At 28.3% G+C, this 21,322-nt stretch overlaps 6 protein-coding genes across 6 annotated transcripts; 4 read left to right on the top strand and 2 right to left on the bottom strand.

Annotated features, from left to right (window-relative positions):
* Positions 1 to 1,424: 1,424 nt before the first annotated feature.
* Positions 1,425 to 3,212, top strand: OCT59_000444 (uncharacterized protein). The gene has a single exon (XM_066138840.1). The coding sequence runs from the start codon at positions 1,471 to 1,473 to the stop codon at positions 3,151 to 3,153; it is 1,683 nt and encodes a 560-aa protein (XP_065988297.1). The 5' UTR covers positions 1,425 to 1,470; the 3' UTR covers positions 3,154 to 3,212.
* Positions 3,213 to 4,053: 841 nt separating this feature from the next.
* On the top strand, positions 4,054 to 5,015 carry OCT59_000445 (uncharacterized protein; the record flags this gene model as incomplete). Its single annotated transcript, XM_066138841.1, has 6 exons — positions 4,054 to 4,056; positions 4,132 to 4,164; positions 4,234 to 4,260; positions 4,540 to 4,569; positions 4,765 to 4,835; positions 4,931 to 5,015. The coding sequence occupies 6 exons, from the start codon at positions 4,054 to 4,056 to the stop codon at positions 5,013 to 5,015; spliced, it is 249 nt and encodes an 82-aa protein (XP_065988298.1).
* Positions 5,016 to 7,545: 2,530 nt separating this feature from the next.
* On the top strand, positions 7,546 to 8,233 carry OCT59_000446 (uncharacterized protein; the record flags this gene model as incomplete). The annotated part of the gene is made up of 6 exons (XM_066138842.1): positions 7,546 to 7,602; positions 7,685 to 7,743; positions 7,810 to 7,852; positions 7,946 to 7,976; positions 8,039 to 8,148; positions 8,216 to 8,233. 6 exons carry the CDS (start codon positions 7,546 to 7,548, stop codon positions 8,231 to 8,233), a joined length of 318 nt encoding a protein of 105 aa, XP_065988299.1.
* Positions 8,234 to 8,337: 104 nt separating this feature from the next.
* OCT59_000447 (uncharacterized protein) lies at positions 8,338 to 9,490 on the top strand (the record flags this gene model as incomplete). The annotated part of the gene is made up of 7 exons (XM_066138843.1): positions 8,338 to 8,365; positions 8,450 to 8,472; positions 8,531 to 8,597; positions 8,660 to 8,682; positions 8,976 to 9,069; positions 9,156 to 9,286; positions 9,359 to 9,490. The coding sequence occupies 7 exons, from the start codon at positions 8,338 to 8,340 to the stop codon at positions 9,488 to 9,490; spliced, it is 498 nt and encodes a 165-aa protein (XP_065988300.1).
* Positions 9,491 to 13,344: 3,854 nt separating this feature from the next.
* OCT59_000448 (uncharacterized protein) lies at positions 13,345 to 15,295 on the bottom strand (the record flags this gene model as incomplete). Its single annotated transcript, XM_025312646.2, has 1 exon — positions 13,345 to 15,295. One exon carries the CDS (start codon positions 15,293 to 15,295, stop codon positions 13,571 to 13,573), a length of 1,725 nt encoding a protein of 574 aa, XP_025189307.2. The 3' UTR covers positions 13,345 to 13,570.
* Positions 15,296 to 20,621: 5,326 nt separating this feature from the next.
* On the bottom strand, positions 20,622 to 21,311 carry OCT59_000449 (uncharacterized protein; the record flags this gene model as incomplete). Its single annotated transcript, XM_066138844.1, has 3 exons — positions 20,622 to 20,814; positions 20,880 to 20,935; positions 21,249 to 21,311. 3 exons carry the CDS (start codon positions 21,309 to 21,311, stop codon positions 20,622 to 20,624), a joined length of 312 nt encoding a protein of 103 aa, XP_065988301.1.
* Positions 21,312 to 21,322: the final 11 nt, after the last annotated feature.

Genomic DNA, 21,322 nt, shown 5'->3' on the forward strand with positions numbered 1-21,322 from the left:
ATATTAAATATAAAAGACTAATTTAATACATTCCATGATTAAAATGATTTTCATTTCATAATTTATTTCTCAATACGATGTAAAAAAAAGGTTTAAACTCGATTAACCAATCAATAATAGAATTTAAGATATATTTTTTTAATAAGAAAATTTTCTTAAGATCATTTGAGTTAATTACACGATAAAAACTTAAATATATTATTAACTCAGAAGACTACTTCAGTTTTTTCTTTGGATACTTTCCTTAAAATAAATGCGTCCCAAATCTTTGATAGAATATCATTAAATAATTACACTATTCTTTTTACGCATCCAATTAATATATTCACTTGTACAATAAGTTCAAAACTTAAAAATAACTTTTTAAAATATTGTATGGTCGTCAATAAAAGAAAAATATTTTTTAAACTCTTTTAATAAAATAAGTACTTTATAACCTTTAAAATATTACGTATAATTACTAATTATTCCAGAGCGGAGCGAATATTGTCTATAAAGGGTATATTTTTTCTAATCAATGACTTAAAGAAATATATCAATCAATGTTGAAGTTTGACATATAAACATTAGTTATTATAAACAATTTGTACGCTTACAATATCATTGTTATCCCGTTATGGTAAAAAAATTGAATTGGGCTTTTTAATAAAAGTGGATTCTATCTATCTGTTTAGAAGAAATTTTATAACAATTTGGAACATATTCAAATGATCACTCAATCTACATAATTAATAGGATGATGACATGTAGATGATAAATAAACATCGGATGGTGAATAATTTGGGGTTATTTGTTAAAATATGAAACCTCGGAAGTTGGAACAACATCCACATCATTTTAATTTTGTTTTTAGAATCTATTTCATATTCTTCATTGTTTAATTTCCGAAATATATAAAAAAGTAATTATTACGAATATATTGTGAAATTATTATCAAACTATTACATATTAATCTATTACTAAAAAAGCCAAGTTCTTAATGTCGCTCTCCTATGACGTAAAAGTTAGGCATGTCAAACTCGATCGGATCGATCGGTTAGGTTGTACAAATATCTGTGATGTACAGTAGGTACACGAACCACTCCTTCATCTTTTTAAATCTTTGCAATAAAAGTCATTAATAAAATATGTAATTCTTTCCTTTTACGATTATAAATTCCGTCAAATAAAAAAAAAAAACGACGATCATTACAGATTTACGGCCAAATTAGGCGGAATATGAAATAACTGACAAAGTAAATATTTCCTGATCGCCGATCATCTATCTCCATGGAATATTAGGTCCGAATGATCGACAAATCAGGAATGTGGTGGCTTAGTTATAATTCTGACCTGTGCGACAATATATCGGGACCACCACTCCGAAAAGTAATTAATTTCCTATTTTAACGCATTTTTTTTTTTTTCAAACGAATTCTTTCTTCATCCTCTTTTTTTTCTTTCTCCCTCTCTCTTACTTCGCTTTACAATATGGCATGTTCAAAAGTATTTTCGGGAAAATTACCGGAAATAACTGATGACATTGTACAATATTTTCGAAACGATTATAAAACGTTACATTCATGCGTTTTAGTTAATAGAGCATGGTGTCGTATAACAATTCCATTATTATGGAAAGAACCATTTTCAATTCCTGTAAAAAATTATCATTTTATTGAAATTTATTTACACAATTTAAATGATTATGATAAAACAAAATTAAACGTATGTGGAATTAATAATAAAATATTTCCATCAAAAACTTTATTTAATTACCCAAGTTTTATTCAAAGAATAAATACATTTAAAATTGAACAATCTATTGAAAAATGGATTACATCTATTGGAGTATTAAAAGATATGACAACAATTGTTAAAACATTAATTTATAAATTATTATTTAAAATATTTATTAATAATGAAGTAAATTTACGTACATTTGAAATTTTAATAACAACAGATCAAGATCATAGAAATTTTAATGAAATTTTTGAATTAATTTTACAAAAACCAAATTTCATTTGTAATATAAGAAATTTCAAACTTCAAAGAATTGCGAATGTAAGAAAAATTCTTCAATTTTTAGAATTTATAAGTTTAAAATGTAATTCAATTTCATCAATAAATTTTCAATTTCAAAAATTTAATGATGAAAATAATTTATTGGTTAAAAAATTTTTATCAAGTATAATTAATTCACAACAAAATTTAAAGAAAATATCATTCGAATATGATGATCTTCCTTTACTTAATGATTTATTAATTTTAAATAATTCATTATCATTAGTATTAGATAATTCTTTATTATTATTAAATAATAATATTAATTGTTCAAATACATTAAAAACTATTATATTTCATAAGATTAATTTTAAAAATTTAAATAATTTAAAACAAGTATTCGAACAATTAAATAATTTAGAATCCGTTCATATTATTTATTGTCGTTTATTAAATTATGAACTTATTCAACAAATTATTAATATAACTAAACCATTTAAATTAAAATCATTATTTATGGATGAAATATTACAAATTGATTCATTAGAATTATTATTACAAAAATCAGGTGATTATTTAGAAAATTTTGGTTTTGGTTCATTTTCAAATGATTCTTATATTCGTAATGAATTAATTAATGAATTAAAACAACAATTAATTGATTTAATTATAAAATATTGTACAAAAATTGAATTATTCGATTTATTTGAATGTAATATTAATATTATTTATCCAAAAATATTCAATTTAATTCAAAATATTGATCAAAATCTTTATTATCTTTCTATTGATTTTGATGATGATGAACTTTTAAGTACAAATTTATTATTAAATTTAGGTCAAATCCTTCCTTTAAAATTAGAATATTTAAATTTATCTTTTATTATTCAAAATATAAATGATTTTGAAATATTTTTAAAAAATTCTCATAATACTTTTATTAAGAAATTTTTAATAAGGAATAAAATTTCAAAAAGAAAAATCAAAGATATTTTACCTTATATAAAGAAATATATTATGAAGGAGAAAAGGGTTGAATATTTGGCTATAAAAGATAGTTATTTAGAATATGATTTACGTGAAGTGAAGGATTTTAGATTGTATAATATTGAATTACGAAATTATGATAATTTATATATTCAAGCTGTTAATTATGTAAAAGAAATGTATTAATATATATATATTTTTAGGAATAAAATTATTACGCGTACGCGCTTTTTTTTTTTTTCGAAAAAACTATAAAATTAATACGTCATTTTTTTATTCCGGACGAGGGGACGGAGGGGACGGAGGGGACGGAGGGGACGAGGAGTCGAGGAGTCGAGGAGTCGAGGATAATATTATAATCACACAAACACCACACGTGTAACCTGCTTATTCGAGATAATATATAAACACCAACTACTTCGGCATCATCTATTATATGCAAATCATTACCTGCTAGTGCTTAGACAAATTGAACACTTAACAAAACTGAAGCCATTTCACATTAAAAGGTTCGACGTCGAAAAACCGAGCCACTTTGTATTCATAGCACCTTATGGTAATTTGCAAATTGGTCACACGTAATTAGTCACTACAAGAGTAAGGTTTGTTTGAAACTTAATGAATAAACTCGTCGCTTTAATTTTTTAATGATATTACAGAAATTTTGATAAAATTAGTTCACTAATAAAAACTTATCACAACATATAGGCGCTATCATTTATTCAGATATTATGTTTACGAAGAATTAATGATATAAACGAAGGCTTCTTTCAAAATAAAAGTGATGGTTGTTTTCGACTTGATGTATCGTTTTCAAATTTTTTTTTATTCCACGTATAATCCGTGTCGGGTGACAATTACTAGCGATGGGAAAGCAGAAACGAGCAAGTCAATCGAAATCCAACACAGGAATCTTGCATAGTCCTTTCTGTATTGATTGTATTAATTCCGTAATATTTTAGCAATTTTATAGAAATAGATCGATATATTGCACAAAGCAGTATGGGAGGAAGATAGTATAATGGCGATATATATTTATTTATACAAAAAATATTGAACGTCGCGTCAAAGAATAAGTCCAAAATCATGGTATGGTATGGTATTATTAGATATCAAATTTCTATTCTTGCATGCAATTATTAATTTTTTTTTTCTACCTAACAGTATCTATCCTACCAAGATGTTGACTTGCATACTGTGATTATCAATCACTTCAAAGAAATTCACAAGTAAATCAAATGCCATTTCTTGTTGAAGGATTAACAGGATTGGCTTACTTGTGTAATGAAAGAGGTATCATTCGTATACGTGTGGATACGAGTAAATTAATGGATTTTGATCGTGCGTACGTCAAAAAAACATAAGGTGTAATTCTATTCGTTTCATCATACTCGACCAAGATACAAGATAATTCCTGAAATATTTTGGAATAACAATATGGAAGTTATCACCCGAAAAAGAACCACGCCTTCATGATGAAATTTAGTCATGGACATCAATTTCAGAGAAAATATCCATGCATTATGCAAAGCTAATGAAAAATGTTGACCATTTTATCCTCTATTTTATCAGCAAATTCTAATGGAATGGATGAATGGAAATGTAATAATCTGTCATCACGCCATCGTGAAATTGCAATAATCACAAAATTAATTTGATTCAACTGTCCGATCAGCTTAATAAATAATCAAGGTATTTAATATATATTGAGACACGTATTTTCATTAAAAATTTTCGTGATTTTTTATATAAATCTATTAATATACAGTATTATTAATGTTATTAATATGTTATAAGGCACCCGATCTAGCAAACAATACTCTGGATGAGGCTCCTAGGTTCTCCCATCACGCTGAAATGTATACCATGTATCTTATTTTGTTTTCGTTTTCATGTTCGTTTTTTTTCCAATTATTTCATTAATTGAATCTTCATTATGTTGCTGCACAATTTTAATGGTTAGACATCGATCAATTTTCTTGAATATTCTAATTAGATGCCTTCATAGTATTCGTAGTTTTAATTTTATGAGTTTTAATCAAATGTAACATCAGTATTTATTATATATATATATATATATTAAAAATAAATAAAAATATACAACTGTTTTATGCGTTAAAGTTTTGATTTTGTTTATTTCATTGGAAATATCTATTTGTAACCATATGGTGATACTCAAGTATATAGTAAAATTTAGAGATTACAGTAGTATTTGGGTTAAGGTTAGGATTAGGGTTAGGATTATGGTTTAATGGATTAGTTAGTTAAACTCAAAGGGCCAAATAACTATGGCGGAACCCTAATTCATTTCCAGTATATTCAAAGAAATTGCCCACATATATATATATATATATATATATACAATTTAACATCTTCCGTTCGTTGATAAGGAATAATCTTCTTCTCCACGTCTCGAACTGACATTTGGTAGTCTATTCTTCTAGATTATTGTAACGCATATTTTTCAACACCATCCCAAGATTTAGCAGATTTTTTGTTGCATAATTCTCTTTTTAATAACAAAAACTATAAATTTATTCTAGTGATCCCTATATTTACTATTTAAAACAAAAAAGTTCTATAAATTCAAATATATCAATAATTAATAAAATGATATTTTTTTTCCGTGAATGAAAATAAGATTTATTAGAAGGAAAATCAGTTATACTTTACCCTCATCAGCAGTCTCCTTAAACAGTTGTGCTACTTATTTCTTACGTTCCTTTTTACCTATTCTTCTGTTAATTTGAGTAGGTAATGTGCTTTCATCATCATATCTACTCAAATCAGTATAAATCTCGAAGTAAGGGATAAAATTCGCGCCGATGCTCCCAATGATTTTATTCCCATAACGACTAAAAATATTCTTGCGAATTTTTCTGAAATTTAAATTTTTTATAAATACCCTGCCTATTTCCTTTCACTTTTTGAATCTGCATTAGAAGGTGAAACCGTGAAAGCCTCAACGGGTTTTCAATGAACTGTGCCACAAACAAAAAGAAGTTCCACTTCTTGTATATTCGGAACTTCTTTTAGAGGAAGCCTGAACCACTCAGCTCCGAAAAAAAAAAATCTCCCGCTCTTTATAGTTTATAGGCGATACACTTCAAGCCATCAAACGATTGTGTTTGTGACGTACACTATTATAAAATCCAGTGATTGACAAAAGACCGGCCAATCAAAATACGGCATGGAGATGAGGTAACTTCTTATCAGTTGTTATAATTCATTTTTTTTTAACATTCGCGTAACTTGAGCCCTGTTCAATTCTAGAACGTATTGATGGCTGGTTGCGATCAATAAGAATTGAACAGGGCTTTGATCCGCTTTTTCCGCTTTTACCTTATAAATTGAATTTTCCTAACAAATGACAACAACTTTAAGAACAACTAAACACCGATTGTAAATGAATACTTTAAAATAAAGTCGAAGCTCAATACTGCCAACTAAAACACTATCTTAACTATCGTCTTAGAAAAAAAAATGTAATCCTACCCTAGGTATAATTTTATGAAGATTGGCTACTCTCACTTAAAAGCATTAAGAAAACAAATTACAAAGGTTCCGGTTGTATATCTTCACTATGCGACGAACTACTTGACGTAACTAATAGCTTTGAAGATGCTTCGGACCTAGGAAGTTGCATGCAATGGTATAATAAATTCAACGGGCGTGATTTCGATTTGCAGTTCGTAGAAAGAGTACGGCAATTAGAAACAGATATATTATATTGTATCTTTCATCTTAGAAAATGGCAGAATTAACGAATTGGTCTGGTGAAGCCAACAGCGGGTCATCTGAGGTAGGAGACGGGAGGGATGAGTCAACTTGACACCGTTCGTCTTAAACATTATTTCTTACTATTATCTTTCCTTATAGAGAGGTCTAGTTGAACCGCAATCTTCTGCAATGATTATTACAGACGAAGATGGTGCATAAATGTCACCCAAAGTGGTAAATAAAAGCGTCATAATCTTATCTTTAACCATTGGATGGCTTACTTTATAATGTCTCTCTTGTAGAATCGAAAGGTGCAAGTGTTTTATTAATCGCCATAATCAAAATAATTCAAATAAACGAAATATTTGAATATTGAATCGTTGGTTTGGAATCAAGCCCAGCAGAACAATTTTCTTTTAACAATTCTCTTTTAATGGATCTGGTTCATTTCCCCGACAATTATTTCACACGCTCCCAACCCACATACCCAAAAGAAGACGTAAAGAAAAGGGGCCTAAAGCGTGAAGAACAATTCGTAAAGTCAACAAACATATGACGCCTATAAAAGAGGTAAATTCAACTTCAACGGTATAAGATCACAGATAGCAATGTTAATTATGTCTGATATTCAACGATATTTAATGGCTAAAGCAGGTATTATTGGAAAATCAACATCATCTCTTGAAAAGGCTCCTTTTAAACAAGCAGAATCAAAGGTGATGGCAGCAGATACTGCAAAGACGGCAACATCAAAGACGTGGTCTGCCTACACCTTAATCACACAGCAATGACATACCTACATTACTTTATCGCAAACGAAGCGCGATGATTTTCAATCAAAGTTGATAGAAATAGAAAATGATGATGAAGATTATGATGAAGAGAAAGAAACTTCTGATAGCGGATGAAGAACAAGTAGACGATGACATCATCTGATCTTTTGATAAGTTACCAGAGGGAGACTTGTTAAAAACGTCCTCTCCGATAAAACATCAAGTGTATTGGATGTTCTAAAGATACAAAAAAACTGGACACGTACAAAGCTAGTATTATTAGGTACACTGTGATTACTGTCAAGTTTTTGCGTAATAGAGCAGAACCACTGATTATATCTTTAAATAGGCTTAGATTGACCTCTATCGTAGACCTTTCTTCTGAATTAAGGGTAGCATGAGGACCTGGTTCGGAGACGAATGTACTTGCTTGAACAAGAAATACGAAGTAAGATGAATTTGGTCCCATCAAAATTCGAAGGCAGTGTTCTAGACAGCATTATGAGGATCGAGAATGTATGTGAACAGCTTGTTGATTGACGATTTTAATTTTTTTTTTTTAACATTCTTTTGTACAGCTTTGCTTAGAATATCGATGTTGGGAAACGTGAAAATACTTACTAGACCAAATGAAGGATCGTTCAGTCACGAAAACACATCTTCAAATCATGAATATATACTCCATAATGTATATGAATGGTAATTTAGTAGTTGCGCCTGTAAATACTAAAACTAATTGGATCTTCTATTAATAGCTTGGATATGCTACTTAATGATTTAAATGTTTTTGTGAATGAGGATGGAAAAGAAAACAAATTAACGGAGGTGGATTATGTTCTTAAAACAGTGGCCCCTGCGATGGACATTATATTTTCGGATGTTAATCATATCATCGGACTCCAATGGTAAATGCCTGCATTTTATAAATCATGCCCTGTCGATAATTTATTATTTATACTTATAATTTTATAATACAAATGCAACTGTAGAGGAGAACTATGACAAAATGAATGTTTAAAGATTCAAATGTACGAACATTGAATTGTTTTGTTTGTAATCAAGCCAACAAGCCTAGCGGAACAACTTTCTTTCATCAGTTAATAGACAACCTTCTAAACGACATCGATGATCTACAAGGTAGTAATGTTAGTTGACTTGCAATTAATATTATTGTTATTATAATCGGAATTGTTTTTTAGTCCCAAATCAGGGAGTAAATATGGTTTGGGAGGAGTTGCAAGCGTTATTGAAGTAGAATCGACTCGATCTCCAATAGCAAGCACCATATTCAAAAGCTAGTACTCCTAACAATTCTCTTTTAATGGGCTAGTTCATTTCACCGACAATCATTTCAATCATTTCGCTGATATCCTTCTTAATCCGCTAACCCTATCCTAACCCTAAAGGACATTTATGGCGCGCAGAAGAATTTATTTGAGGGTCAAAACTCGAAATCAACACATAAAACTTTGCCACACTGAATGTGCCACCGGCAAAAATTGTCCGAGATTGTAGCAAAATTTGCGTACTAATAAATCTATTCTTGATGATTATTTGATATCGGATAAAGCTGCTGAAGATTCAGCCATATATACATTTCAATTTGCCGGTAAGATGTTCTTATATATGTAATACTGAATATTGTAATATTGTTTATTGATGCCTAACGATGCCTAACATTTACCACCGCGTTAGGTTTACATGGTCAACTTATTGCTGACGATGGTCTGTATTTTAGTTTGGATGGATCTACATTTAAGTTTCCCTTCCGACTATTAAATATCAAAACTATGCGCCAAACATTGGGAATATTATACTTCTTTAAGGTTCGAAACTAATATCTTTTATATTTTTTTTTTTTTGACAAGTAGTCTCTTATCTTGCTTCTATCATTATAGAAAAATATTATGCAAAAGTCTTCCGCGCTATCACGATATGACGTAGAGAAAAACCCGTATCAAAAAGTTTTCCATAGTAGAGTATTACTATGTACGGATATTATAACAGAATTTAATAGAGTAATAGAGTAGAATAATTTTTTGAATAATCACTTTCAAATTTCAAATTAGATAATTTAAAAAAATTTTTTAATGTAATTTATTTTTGCTAAAAATGATATAATGATATACCATTAATAATATACGTGTTACATTCATGCAACAATATACTAGCTGTACTCACAATATACGCCCATCAAAACATAAAAAGTTCAAATTTATTATATCACATATTTTACAGAATAAAGATGTTGGAAAATGAGATTTTATAAGAAATTACTATTTAAGTATTAATATGGAAAACTAACTTAGCATTTGTGTAAAGTATTCTGCTTTGTAAGTTTATTGCATGTAATTTCTATTCAAAGTCAAAAGCATAAAAGACGATTAATAAAACGCTAGCATTTAGTTGTACTGTTTTGCTTGGATATACCGTTATGAGTGAATTAAAATCATGCATATATTGCATATATTGCATTTTAATCTTATAAAAAACCTTAGTTTTGTATACAAAGCTATCATTTTTTGTAGGCGAAGTGTGTAAATCTTGTAATGCTTTTGACTTCACTATCATCATGGTTCTGCCATGATGATTAATGATATCTACGGTTTTCTACGAAATAACTATTATGAATCTGATTTATTTAGGAATCTTGATATTAAGCAGGCTTTGCCATTGAAATCGGGATAGGTGTTGACAATGGTGTAATTCCACATTTCCATATGCTGAGTTATTTAAACAATTAGGTAAGTATAACGTGGAATATAAACAATTAGGAGCGAAAATAGAAAAGAAAAAATGTTAACGAATCTGAAGTTTAAATTATTATATAAAAGAGAAAAAATGCAAGATTTTATATTTTAGATTGAATATCATCAAAATGATTTTAACAAACTCTTCGAATGGATTAAGAGTTGGAAGTAAAGGTAAATCATACATGCCTAATCACATCATTTTTTTTTTATTTATGTAGTACTTAATCTGTGATAATTTTCTGAAAAATTTATGTATAGCTAATGACAATTTATACTTATACACAAAGTAGAATCATATGTATAATAGTTATTTAGCAAATAAGAGGATCATTTTCAGCACTTTTTAGACACTTTCTCGTTACTCTCAGAATATAAAATCATAAATCAATCTATATTACACATGAATATAAATTAGCATATAACTCCATATAAATCTTCCAGTCTGCTTCCTCTCATTGAGTCGATTAAGACGAACTCGATATTATAAATTTTATTAAATTTGGATTATTAGTTAGCTAAAAAACAGGGGGGGTATGTATTGTAGTTTAAAATTTTTGAAAAATACCTTATTATACTAAAATGGTGAAGCTTCAACTGAGTAAAAGAATAAAATCTGGAATAACTTAATGCATTTTAAAAAAAGAAATCTTTATATTTATTCTGAAAAAAAAAAAAATAACTGTTGATAGAAATAAAATGTAAAATGGATATCTGTTTTATACAATCAACTTGTATATTTTTGGAATAAGAATTGATAAAAGTAAAAGATATATATATATATATGATGAATTGAAGAGTAAGTTTAATTTAGACATATTTCCTTTAATAAAGCATATTGGATCGGAATATGCATTAATATTAAATTATAGCTTGTATCAAAAATAAGTTTGTTTTGAAAATTATATGGAAACAAAACAGCCAATCTTTTCCAATAAGTAGATGAAATTCTATTATTGGTATTTTGCGGAGAGGTTTCAAATCCATTTGGTAAATTTTGATATAAGGAACCATATAATAACGTATGTAATTATAAATATATTAAAAATAAATTCAGTATTTTCGCAGAAAACAAACTACATAGTTATATTTTATAGTTGAAAAATGTTATTAGAAGCAGCAGGCAGAAATATACCTTTTTATATACTTCAAGGATAAAAGGAATTTCAGAACAATAGCTAAAAGATGCATCTATTATACATAAATAGGTAAGATTGGATTAATACAATAATTATATTCAAACTATTTGATACAACATTATCGCAGTATTATTATAGAATCGTTTTATAATATATTTTTTGCATGTAAACTTTTTTATGCAAAAATTATATCTAATAAAATATTCCATTTTGACTACAAACATATTATCAAAAAATTCCATTCCATTAAAATTAATTTCTGAAAAATCTGATTCAACTGATTTATATTTATGCCATACATTAGAAGTTTGTAAAAAACATGAATGTAGAATAAACATGTGTTAAAAAATTGGTTATAATAATGAAAAAACGGTGTAATCTCTGTAATCAAAGCGAAATACGCCGTATTCCATACATGAGTCAAGAAAAATCATAAATTATAAATGAAGTACGCCTTTTTTTATATAATGTCATCGCAATTTTTGAAGTAATTTTTTTTTAATTTTTCACTGTTCCCTTTTCCCCCTTGCTTTTGATTACAGCACATTCAAAAATGGCGATTCTATTACTATGGGAAAATCTATTTTCAAATCCTTCTAAAAATAATCGTTTTCTTGAAATTTATTTACATGATTTAAATTATAACCGAATATGAAATGAATAATAAATTGTTTCCTTCAAATACATTATTCAATTATCCTTGTTAAATATAGATGAAATAGGACATTCTATTGAAAAGTGGGTGTAAAAAATACTTTTAATATTATTGAGCTAAGTTTATGATTTATCAAATTCTAAGAAAGATAATTAATAAATTAAATGGCAAATAAATAATTTTATAAATTGTTGTACAATTAGAATAATTAGAATATAAAAATTTTATGAATTTGTATTACATTTGAAACCCTTTAAGTTATAAATTTTTAACATTTAAATAACCATGATTATTAAAAGAATTAGGACAAATTCTCCCTTTTTAAATTAGAATTATATCTTATATTTAATAAGAATGATTTTGAAATATTTTTATGCAATTTTGATGATATATTATCTTATGTAGAGGAACATATTATGAGAAAGAAAAGGGACCTTTAGTCAACTGGGAAAAGTATTAATGAAAGGTAAAGTAAAAAAAAAATTTGAATTATATGATGTTGAAGTACAAAATCATTATAATATAGAGATTTTAATTACCAAAGTAGTAATATATCAAAGAAGTAGTAAATTTAATATTATTATGTAGGATATATTTTGTATTATAATAAATTATATTTACAACAATATTTAAAATCATTATTATTCATAAAAGGATTAAAGTTCAAATACTCTAAAACATTAGTTCTAAAGAAATTAATCATTAAGAACAATATCATTATGTTATAGAAATTTTAGGTGATTGATGACATTACTAAAGAAATCCTAAAGAACGTCTCAAACCTTTGAATCGAAATAAAATTTTCAAAAGTCTGGCTAAAAAAACTCAGTTCTGCTTTATTATAAGTTTCGAATCATCATATCTAAAACGTTAATTTCGTTAATCGCAAATTGCGATTTTTAATATTTATTAATTATTCCGCATAAATCGAGTAATTTATCATTACATAAATTTTAATACTTACACTGACGTATTGTATAACATTCTTACTTCTAAATAAGATTAAGAGCTACTTTTAATATTTCACAATAATGAATTTATATTTTTAATAAATAATTAATCTACGAAATTTGATGCTTCCCTCCAAAAAAAGAGTAATGTGAATGCCTGGTGTACCATTGCATTAGTACTCCGTGACCTAAGTTTTTGGTGTCTGGTATGCAGAACACTATTTTCTTAACATACTTTATAATAATCAAATTACTTTTAGTATGAATGGTGCAATAAGTTTATATTAACAGATAAATTCAAGACAAACTAAATACCATGGTCGGGATCTTTATTTAGAATACACTAATAAAAATTCTCACTTGTGCTATTTATTTATTAAAATAGGCTATTGACTGTAAAAATTATTGTCACATTTAATAATTTATAAAAACACAAATATGAGAGAAACAAAGAGAAAAAAAAATCAAATATAAAAATTCTTTAATATCCCATATAATATTTCTATGAAAGAAAGAAATATATATATATTAATAAAATTTCATAGAAAGCTTAATATTTTTGTAAATAAATATAACAAAATAACTTAACAATACGAAATTACTATTACATACCAATTCAAAATATTGATTTAAGAAAGCTTTTTGTAAAGGGTTCTGTACTATCTTCAACTATAAATAGATCCTTTGCTTCTTCTAATATTTGTGTTGTAAGTTGGGGTTGATAAAAATATAAAACATTCTTATCATTCATATACCTAAGTTTCTTTAAGGAATTTTTTCGACTGGCATATTCCATAATAACTTTTAGAATAGCATCATTAATACGCGCAAATATGCTAATTTCTTTGAAATTACAATGCACATTCTCTAACAAAACTTTTAACTTCTCTGCTACTACAAGGTAATCCATCTCCAAGATTTTTAAAGATTGAGAAAATGAATGTGCTAATTCTGTAACAGCATCATCTTTAAGAGAATTGCTACAACTCAATTTTAAATGAACAAGATGCTTCAAACTTTTCATAAATGAAACAGTACATGAAAATTCTCTTCCAGCTGTTACTATTATAAATAAATGAGTGAGATTCGCACAGAATGGTTGAATTGATGACGTGACATTATGATTAGTAAAGGGATTATAAATATCTTGTCTACCATAAAAAAGGGTTTTGAGACCATTATTTGACATTAAAACAATTCTTTCAAAAAGTTTAAGAACAGAAGAATGAGATATTCTAACATAAAGGTTCTTGAGATGAATTAAATTTGATGAAATGGGTTTATCAAAAATTGAAATTAAATCAACATCATTAATACCATTAAAATAAAAACTTGTAAGTTCAATCGTTCTCAAATTTGGGCAACGATCTATAATATTAAGAACAGTAGAACAACTAAATATGTCATGTAATTTTAAATAAACCAAAGAGTGTGAATGCTTTATAAATAAATTTGCAAAATCAACGTTTTTTGAAAAACAATGAGTTTCTAATGATTTCAAATTATTTAATGAAAGAATAAAAGTTTTCAAAATTTCTAATAATTTATCATATTCTGTTCTAATCTTTATTAACTTTTTCGTTCCATTCCTATGTTCTCTAGTATGTAATACTGTGAATGAGAACCTAACATGTTGAATATCTTTGTTGTGATTAGAGATTATGTTAGCGAGTATTGACGCATTCCTTTGAACAAATTTTAAAAATTCCATCTTCTTAGTATCAAATTTAAAATTAAATCCAAAAGAGAATTTTTTGATATTTGAAAGAACTTGCTCAAGAACCTCATTATTAAATGAACTCATGTCTATTTGATTTCTTTCAACGCTTATTTGATGATCATTCAAATCAACATTTACATACTTGAAATTACTTTGGTCATTGAATAACAACTTTTCAATAAAAGGATTAAGAATACGAACAATACTATTAATTCTGTTCTCTGTAGGTGTAGCTGAATAGTATTGGCGAAGAAAAACCCTCATTGATGCTTGTATATCATTTATTTCAAATTCTTGAAGGAAACTTGGGTAATTAATAAAAGGTTTTGGAAAATACGAAACAGACTTTTTAAGAAAAGGTGTTATTTGTTCTTTCTCTTTATCATCAAGGCAAGAAAAATATGTTTGAAAGATAAGACTCCTTTTGACTTCATCTTGAACGTACTTAAATGGATTACTCCAAAGTATCCGGATAGAGATTTGGCAGAAAGTTTGATTTAAAGCAATACATGAATGTAAAGTTTTCATATCATGAACAAAATATTGAATAATCTCATATATACAATCAGCTGGTAAAGTTACTGGAACATTTCCTTGAGCAACGTTATTATCTTTATTCATGATTTTTTTTTTTTTAAGAAAAAATAAAAGGGGAAGACTTTTTTTCAAATTTTTTTTCGTTCATTCATATTTATGGCGCAAGATCCTTACACAAGCTCCGATCCTTATTTAATCAAGATGCAAATGTCGCACAAAAAAAATATACGGGATATTATTAAATTTCAAAGGTTTTTGTATTAATTTGATCTTCTCGATTGATTCCCTGTTGAGTCGATGATCATCCTGAAATTTACGAGTTATGGATTAATCGGAATCCGGAAATTAATTTAAAATGTTCGAAATAATATCATAGCATTTTGGGCATTACCATAATCCAATTAATCTATATACTTATGACACTTTTCAAACCAGATACATACTTTTTTTACCAAATATAGAGTAATTTTTTAATAGATGATTCATGATTGACGTATTTGTTAACAGTAACATTTAATTATTTTTATTGGATGATCCTACAAGAAGAATTACTCTTTATTTATGGAATTTATGCATGGAACCTTATTATTATCCATTGTAGATATAAACTTTGTAATAGAATTAATTAGACCGACAAATATTGGGTTTTCATTACGGGCCAAAAAACGTATTTCCCGCAGTATTTATGGAATGATTATTAGTCAACTCTCTATAAATGCACCCCTTGGGACTGGATAAAAGCGTGCGATTACAAACGGTGTGCATTTATAAAGAGTAAATAATTAGAGGTCATATATACTTGGGACTGAATCAAAGTGTGCATTTAAGAAGGGAATGCACTTATAAGTAGTGCATTTATAGAGAGTTGACTGTATTATTAAATTTTGCACTAGATATTACGTTATGTAATACTTCATGCTAGAGTTTACCCTCTATTATAATAATTTTTTGTATAATTTTTATAAGGATGATGCTCTTAGAATCTTGTAAGCTCTACAAGAAAAATAACAAGCTAGATAAAATGGATAAATTGAGATTTAAGACTTAACAAAAGTTAGCTGCAGGAAAACGAAAATAGGTAATTTTGCTATGGAGTATAGATCAAATATACATGAGAATATTAACGAACCCAACCAACTTTACATCTAAGTTATAGCTCTTTTTGTTGTTCGATTAAAGAATTTTAAAATCTACAGAAACTTAGTCTTTTACTAGAGATTGACATTATGAAAAAAGCTTTGATTTATCCAATTAGTAACTATAAGAATCTGACTATCAACGTTCTTTTTATATTTGATATGGTTTTCTACGCAATTGCATATTAACCATTAATTATCGTGTAGTCTTATTAGTAAGTACTTTTATATAAAATAATATTTTCTTCTGCCTAAATTAAAAATTTCATTCACAAATGTTCGAATTATTCCAGTTCGGCCAGAATTAGCATGGCCAGATTTAGGCTGAATTAGAACCTAAAGCTGGCCGGTCTTTAAAAAATTCAACCACCAATTAACAGGATTTTTTAACCAATTTTAATTTTTATTTATTTATTATTTGTTTTATTTCAGATTTTCTATTGAATTAATTTTATTGATCACAAAATTATTATTGGAAGACCTAAAGAAAGAATATGAAGAAAATAACTTTTTCTTACGAAGTGCCTTAGGGCCTAGCATTTACAAGAAAAAAAATTCTCACGTCGTTGAACATGTGGGACTATGGGTTATGGGATACTCTTTTTTTTTTATTTTTAAAGTTGATACGCAGGTACCAAGTCCGGATTTTTTTTCTTTCAGAAATGGAGGGTATGATCATGATATCATTTTCACAATAATTCTCGAAAATAAGGCACGTGACGATGACTTTCACACGTCATTGACTACAATCATTACACGAAACCTTGACGATCAAACTGCTGTCTGAAAAAGATTTTTATTGCGTTGTTGTTTAGCTTGAGACGGACTGTGAACAGCGAGCATGCGATCCTCGAAATTCATACTTGCCATGTAATATAAGACACCTGCTTTGGAAAATCTGGCTGTGGTATTCAATTTTTGATAGGGAAAGATATTTCACCTAGAAACAATGAAACGATCCCTCATTTCAAGAGATGTCGCAACTGTTAGTATCAAAAACCAACCCTTAAATTTACTTTATTCATTGAAAGCCATCAAAACTATTCAACGAGTGGACCTTTTCGAAAGCGTGTAAGCTCTATGAGCTTAGCGATGACTCGAAACCTAGCATTGATGTATATGAAGCGTTGTGTAAACTTTTAGACAAAATGGAAACGTGTACTGTGTGCAAGCCGACAATCGTATCCTATGAGGCCACGAAAACATCTATTCCTACACTTATTTCGCCTCACTAATTTTCCTGTTTAAATTGAGAAGAACGGACGCGAAAATCTTTTGACTATGAAATTGAATTACGTATAACCGGGAGGGAGAATGGTGGGGAGTAAAAGTCATACCTACTTGTATCCTTGGTGGCTTGGTACTCCCAACCTATTGTGATACAAAATGAAAATATGAAAGAAAAGGCGGAAAAGGTCCTTGTACATATTATGGTTGTTGAGGTGGAGGTTTCTAGGGAAATAAGAAAGGTGGGTCATCGGGTAGTCTTATGATTGAAATAGATGGGCCTTAGGATGGTTTGAAGTGGTTATCTCAATCACTCATTCATGTAGTTTGTTTTACGTGTATAGAAACGTCATGTACTACGCGCTATTCTTGGATTTTTGTATTTTCTACATCAATGCTATAACGTAATAAAATTTTTTTTTACAAGACGCTGATCGTAACAAAATGGCATAGTTTTTCATAACATAAAATCAATTGAGGTGAACGTTAAATTTAGCAGCACATGATCCTCATCCACAGGATGATATTTTTTCGGAAAGTTCTAGCATAGTATTAATTATCTAGCCTTATTGATCTCAAATTTTTTTATTGTAATTAAGGTCTGTTGGTCAGGTTTTCGTGATGCGATCATATTTTCCGAAGATTGATTTCAAAATCGATCTTTAGACCACTGCAAAAGATGAGGCTCTGGTTAGTAAATCCTTTTATCTGCCTTGCGTAAGTAATGCGAAATAAAGAAGAATAAAAGAAAAGTATGTTAATAACACTTAGATTTGATTCATCATCATGATTCTAGTCATTTTTTCTGCTTTATTACAATTCTTGATCTTTTTAGCATATTTGACAAAGAAATCGTGGTAGTTGGCACGTGTTTTGTGGGCACAGTTCACAGTTCTCATATATCGCAAATTTAAAAGCCTGGCAATATCGTTATGACAAACTCTATCAAAAGCATTCACTGTGAATGTGAAGCGGAATATGAAAATGAAATATAAAGGTTAGAGTGGATTGAAAGTAATTTTTTACTTTTTATCTGCTAGCAATAGACATCATTTCAGAATGTATGTGTGGGAATTAGTCAAAAAAAAAATTATGTCATTTGGAGTAATGTGGCGAAAATTTAACTTCTGAAATCATAGAAGCAAAGTATATACGATGAAAAATTAGCATTAGACAGTATGGAGTAGCGGGAAAGAACTCCCATTTTATGGGTTAGGGCTTGAGATCTATTTTTTACGTATAATTATATAATTATTTCAACTAAAATAAAAGATTTTTGCTTTATTATTTCTGATAGAACGTGTAACTAGTTGCTCTCAAATTATAATTATATAAATTACATTAGAAAATTGCATCAAATAGGCATAATAATTCTCATTATAACTACGATACGATATTTAATCAACGACTGTTATTTCTGTATCTTCTTCTCCCCCATTTTTGATACTTCCTCTTTATCTCCTCTAGTAACAAATCTCCGTATACTTCCGTATACTCCCATAAAATCCAGAAGCAGATCAGAACGGTTTAAAGAGAATTTCAAGAAAAGAACGGTTTACAGTAATCACCACAAGTCATTCACAACTATTTATAGCCTTCAATGTAAACTCTGTTTTATGGACGGAAAAATCTGATTCAACAGCAGATCGGCTCTTTTGCATGTAGTGTTAGAAAGTCAGTTGTCCCACTACCTCTACGAATCAACACAGTACTCCCTATTGTGCAATACTTCATCTTTTGCTAAGATATAGAAAGAGGTTCTTCTAAGAATCAATAGTGGAAAGTTAGGGTCCATGTATTAATATTTAAAACTAGGAGTAATATTTTATCTTTTGCTAAGATATAGAAAGAGGTTCTTCTAAGAATCAATAGTGGAAAGTTAGGGTCCATGTATTAATATTTAAAACTAGGAGTAATATTTAACGTATTTTCCCCACCTATTTGTTTCACTTTTTTTATTGTCAAGTTTCTTGTTTTAATCTTCCGATTAATTAAATAAATAATGAGATAGTAATGAGATACCGTATTTGGCAATACAATTTCTTTTCCTAAAATTCTTCAATTATATACTACGATATGTCTTTTTTCAGTTGGTACAAAATCATTTATTCCGAAGACCAATGATAATACAAACCATTACTGGAAAATTGAAAAAATGTTTGTTTGCTTAATGAAATACATAATAAAAATTTTCATATTTTAAATAATAATGCTTACAGCTATACATAAACCAAATTCTCAAAGTCTTAAAGTTCTATAAAAATTATGAGATTTTAACCCTCTTTGTTCAACAAATTGTTGTGCTATAATATCTCCTGTAACAAATAATGTTCCTGAATAAATTCAAATTTATAATATTAAATTTCTAAAAATTTTGTAATAAATTAAAAAAGAGTCCATCCACCGATCCACGGCTATCTGGTATCGTTCTTTAGACCGGTTTGTTACAATTAAAAATCCCATGTTAGGTAATTATATCCCTTGATGTCCCGCCAAAATTTTAATGTCCCGGACATTGTCCGTCCACACGTCCCGTCCAAAAATTGTCCAAGTTTACAATTTGTCTTATCAAGACAACACCTAATGGGCTATAATTTATATTTAAGATCACGTGATTTTAATGCCGGACATCTTTGGACGTGTCCTAGACTGTCCCGTCCCTATGACAACACTGCCTTGCATTAAAAGATTAATTAATTCATTTATTTATTTTTCTTTTTCAATAAAGGACTATTAACGCGTGTCACTTTAGATCCCATGTTTTATTACAACATTTTTCGTAGGTCGGGCACTATTAGAAGGTCAACAAATTTTAGAAAAGCTTGGAGATGTAAAAGATGTAAATATAAATTCCTCTCAGAATATTTATCTTAAAGATATTGTTTACTTAACATTAATATTTTTTACCTTCTAATATACACAGGCTTTTGTACCTACTTTAATTAATAATTATAAATTGTACAATTGCTCAATTTTCATTTTATTCCATTGAATTATTTTAGTTGTTAATTGTGTTGCACTTGGCTGGAATACTTATTTATTTGTTATCAATAAGAAAGTTCCGACAAAGTGAGTGTTAAATAGGAAACGAAATAAATGGAATTGACTACTAGTGATAGAAAAAATTTTGTTATAAATAAAATTATTAAAACTTTCGTTGACGGTCTAGTAAAATGACTGATGAGATTTCTTCGAGCGTATTTATTATATATTTTTGAAATAATATCAACAAGATGATAACTAAAAAAGAATCAATGGTCAATATTTATTTTGATTAACAACATCAGATACTAACATCTACTTACAAATCAAGAAGAACTTTTTCACAATACAACCTAAATGGTTCATTCAGAACTTCAACCTGAATTGCAGTTTTGAATTTTTTTCAGTTTCTTTAGAGACCGGTTCTTCTTTGATATGGAATTGTTTATTCCGCTGTTGATCTCGTTGATATTCCCACTTTCCTTTTATCAGATTGAATAAAATGTTTTGAAATTAATAATACTCTTCAGCCCTCATTTCTGATTTTCATTCGATTTCTGATCCCATCAGAACATCAGACAAGCTAGGAGGTCATCTGTGCCCCATTACTGTTCGATGGCTCTAAGAGTTTTGAATGACGAACAATCTAGGAGATTTTCGTTCGCCACGCCACATATTCAAAAGTTTTTTACTTTCTTATAATCATCGTATAGCAACTTTGCTTCATCACCCCTTTTTCCTTGTTCACTATTCATAATTGCCTCTA

The sequence above is a fragment of the Rhizophagus irregularis genome, chromosome 1 (assembly GCF_026210795.1).
Source record: "Rhizophagus irregularis chromosome 1, complete sequence".
Classification (NCBI taxonomy): Eukaryota; Fungi; Glomeromycota; class Glomeromycetes; order Glomerales; family Glomeraceae; genus Rhizophagus; species Rhizophagus irregularis.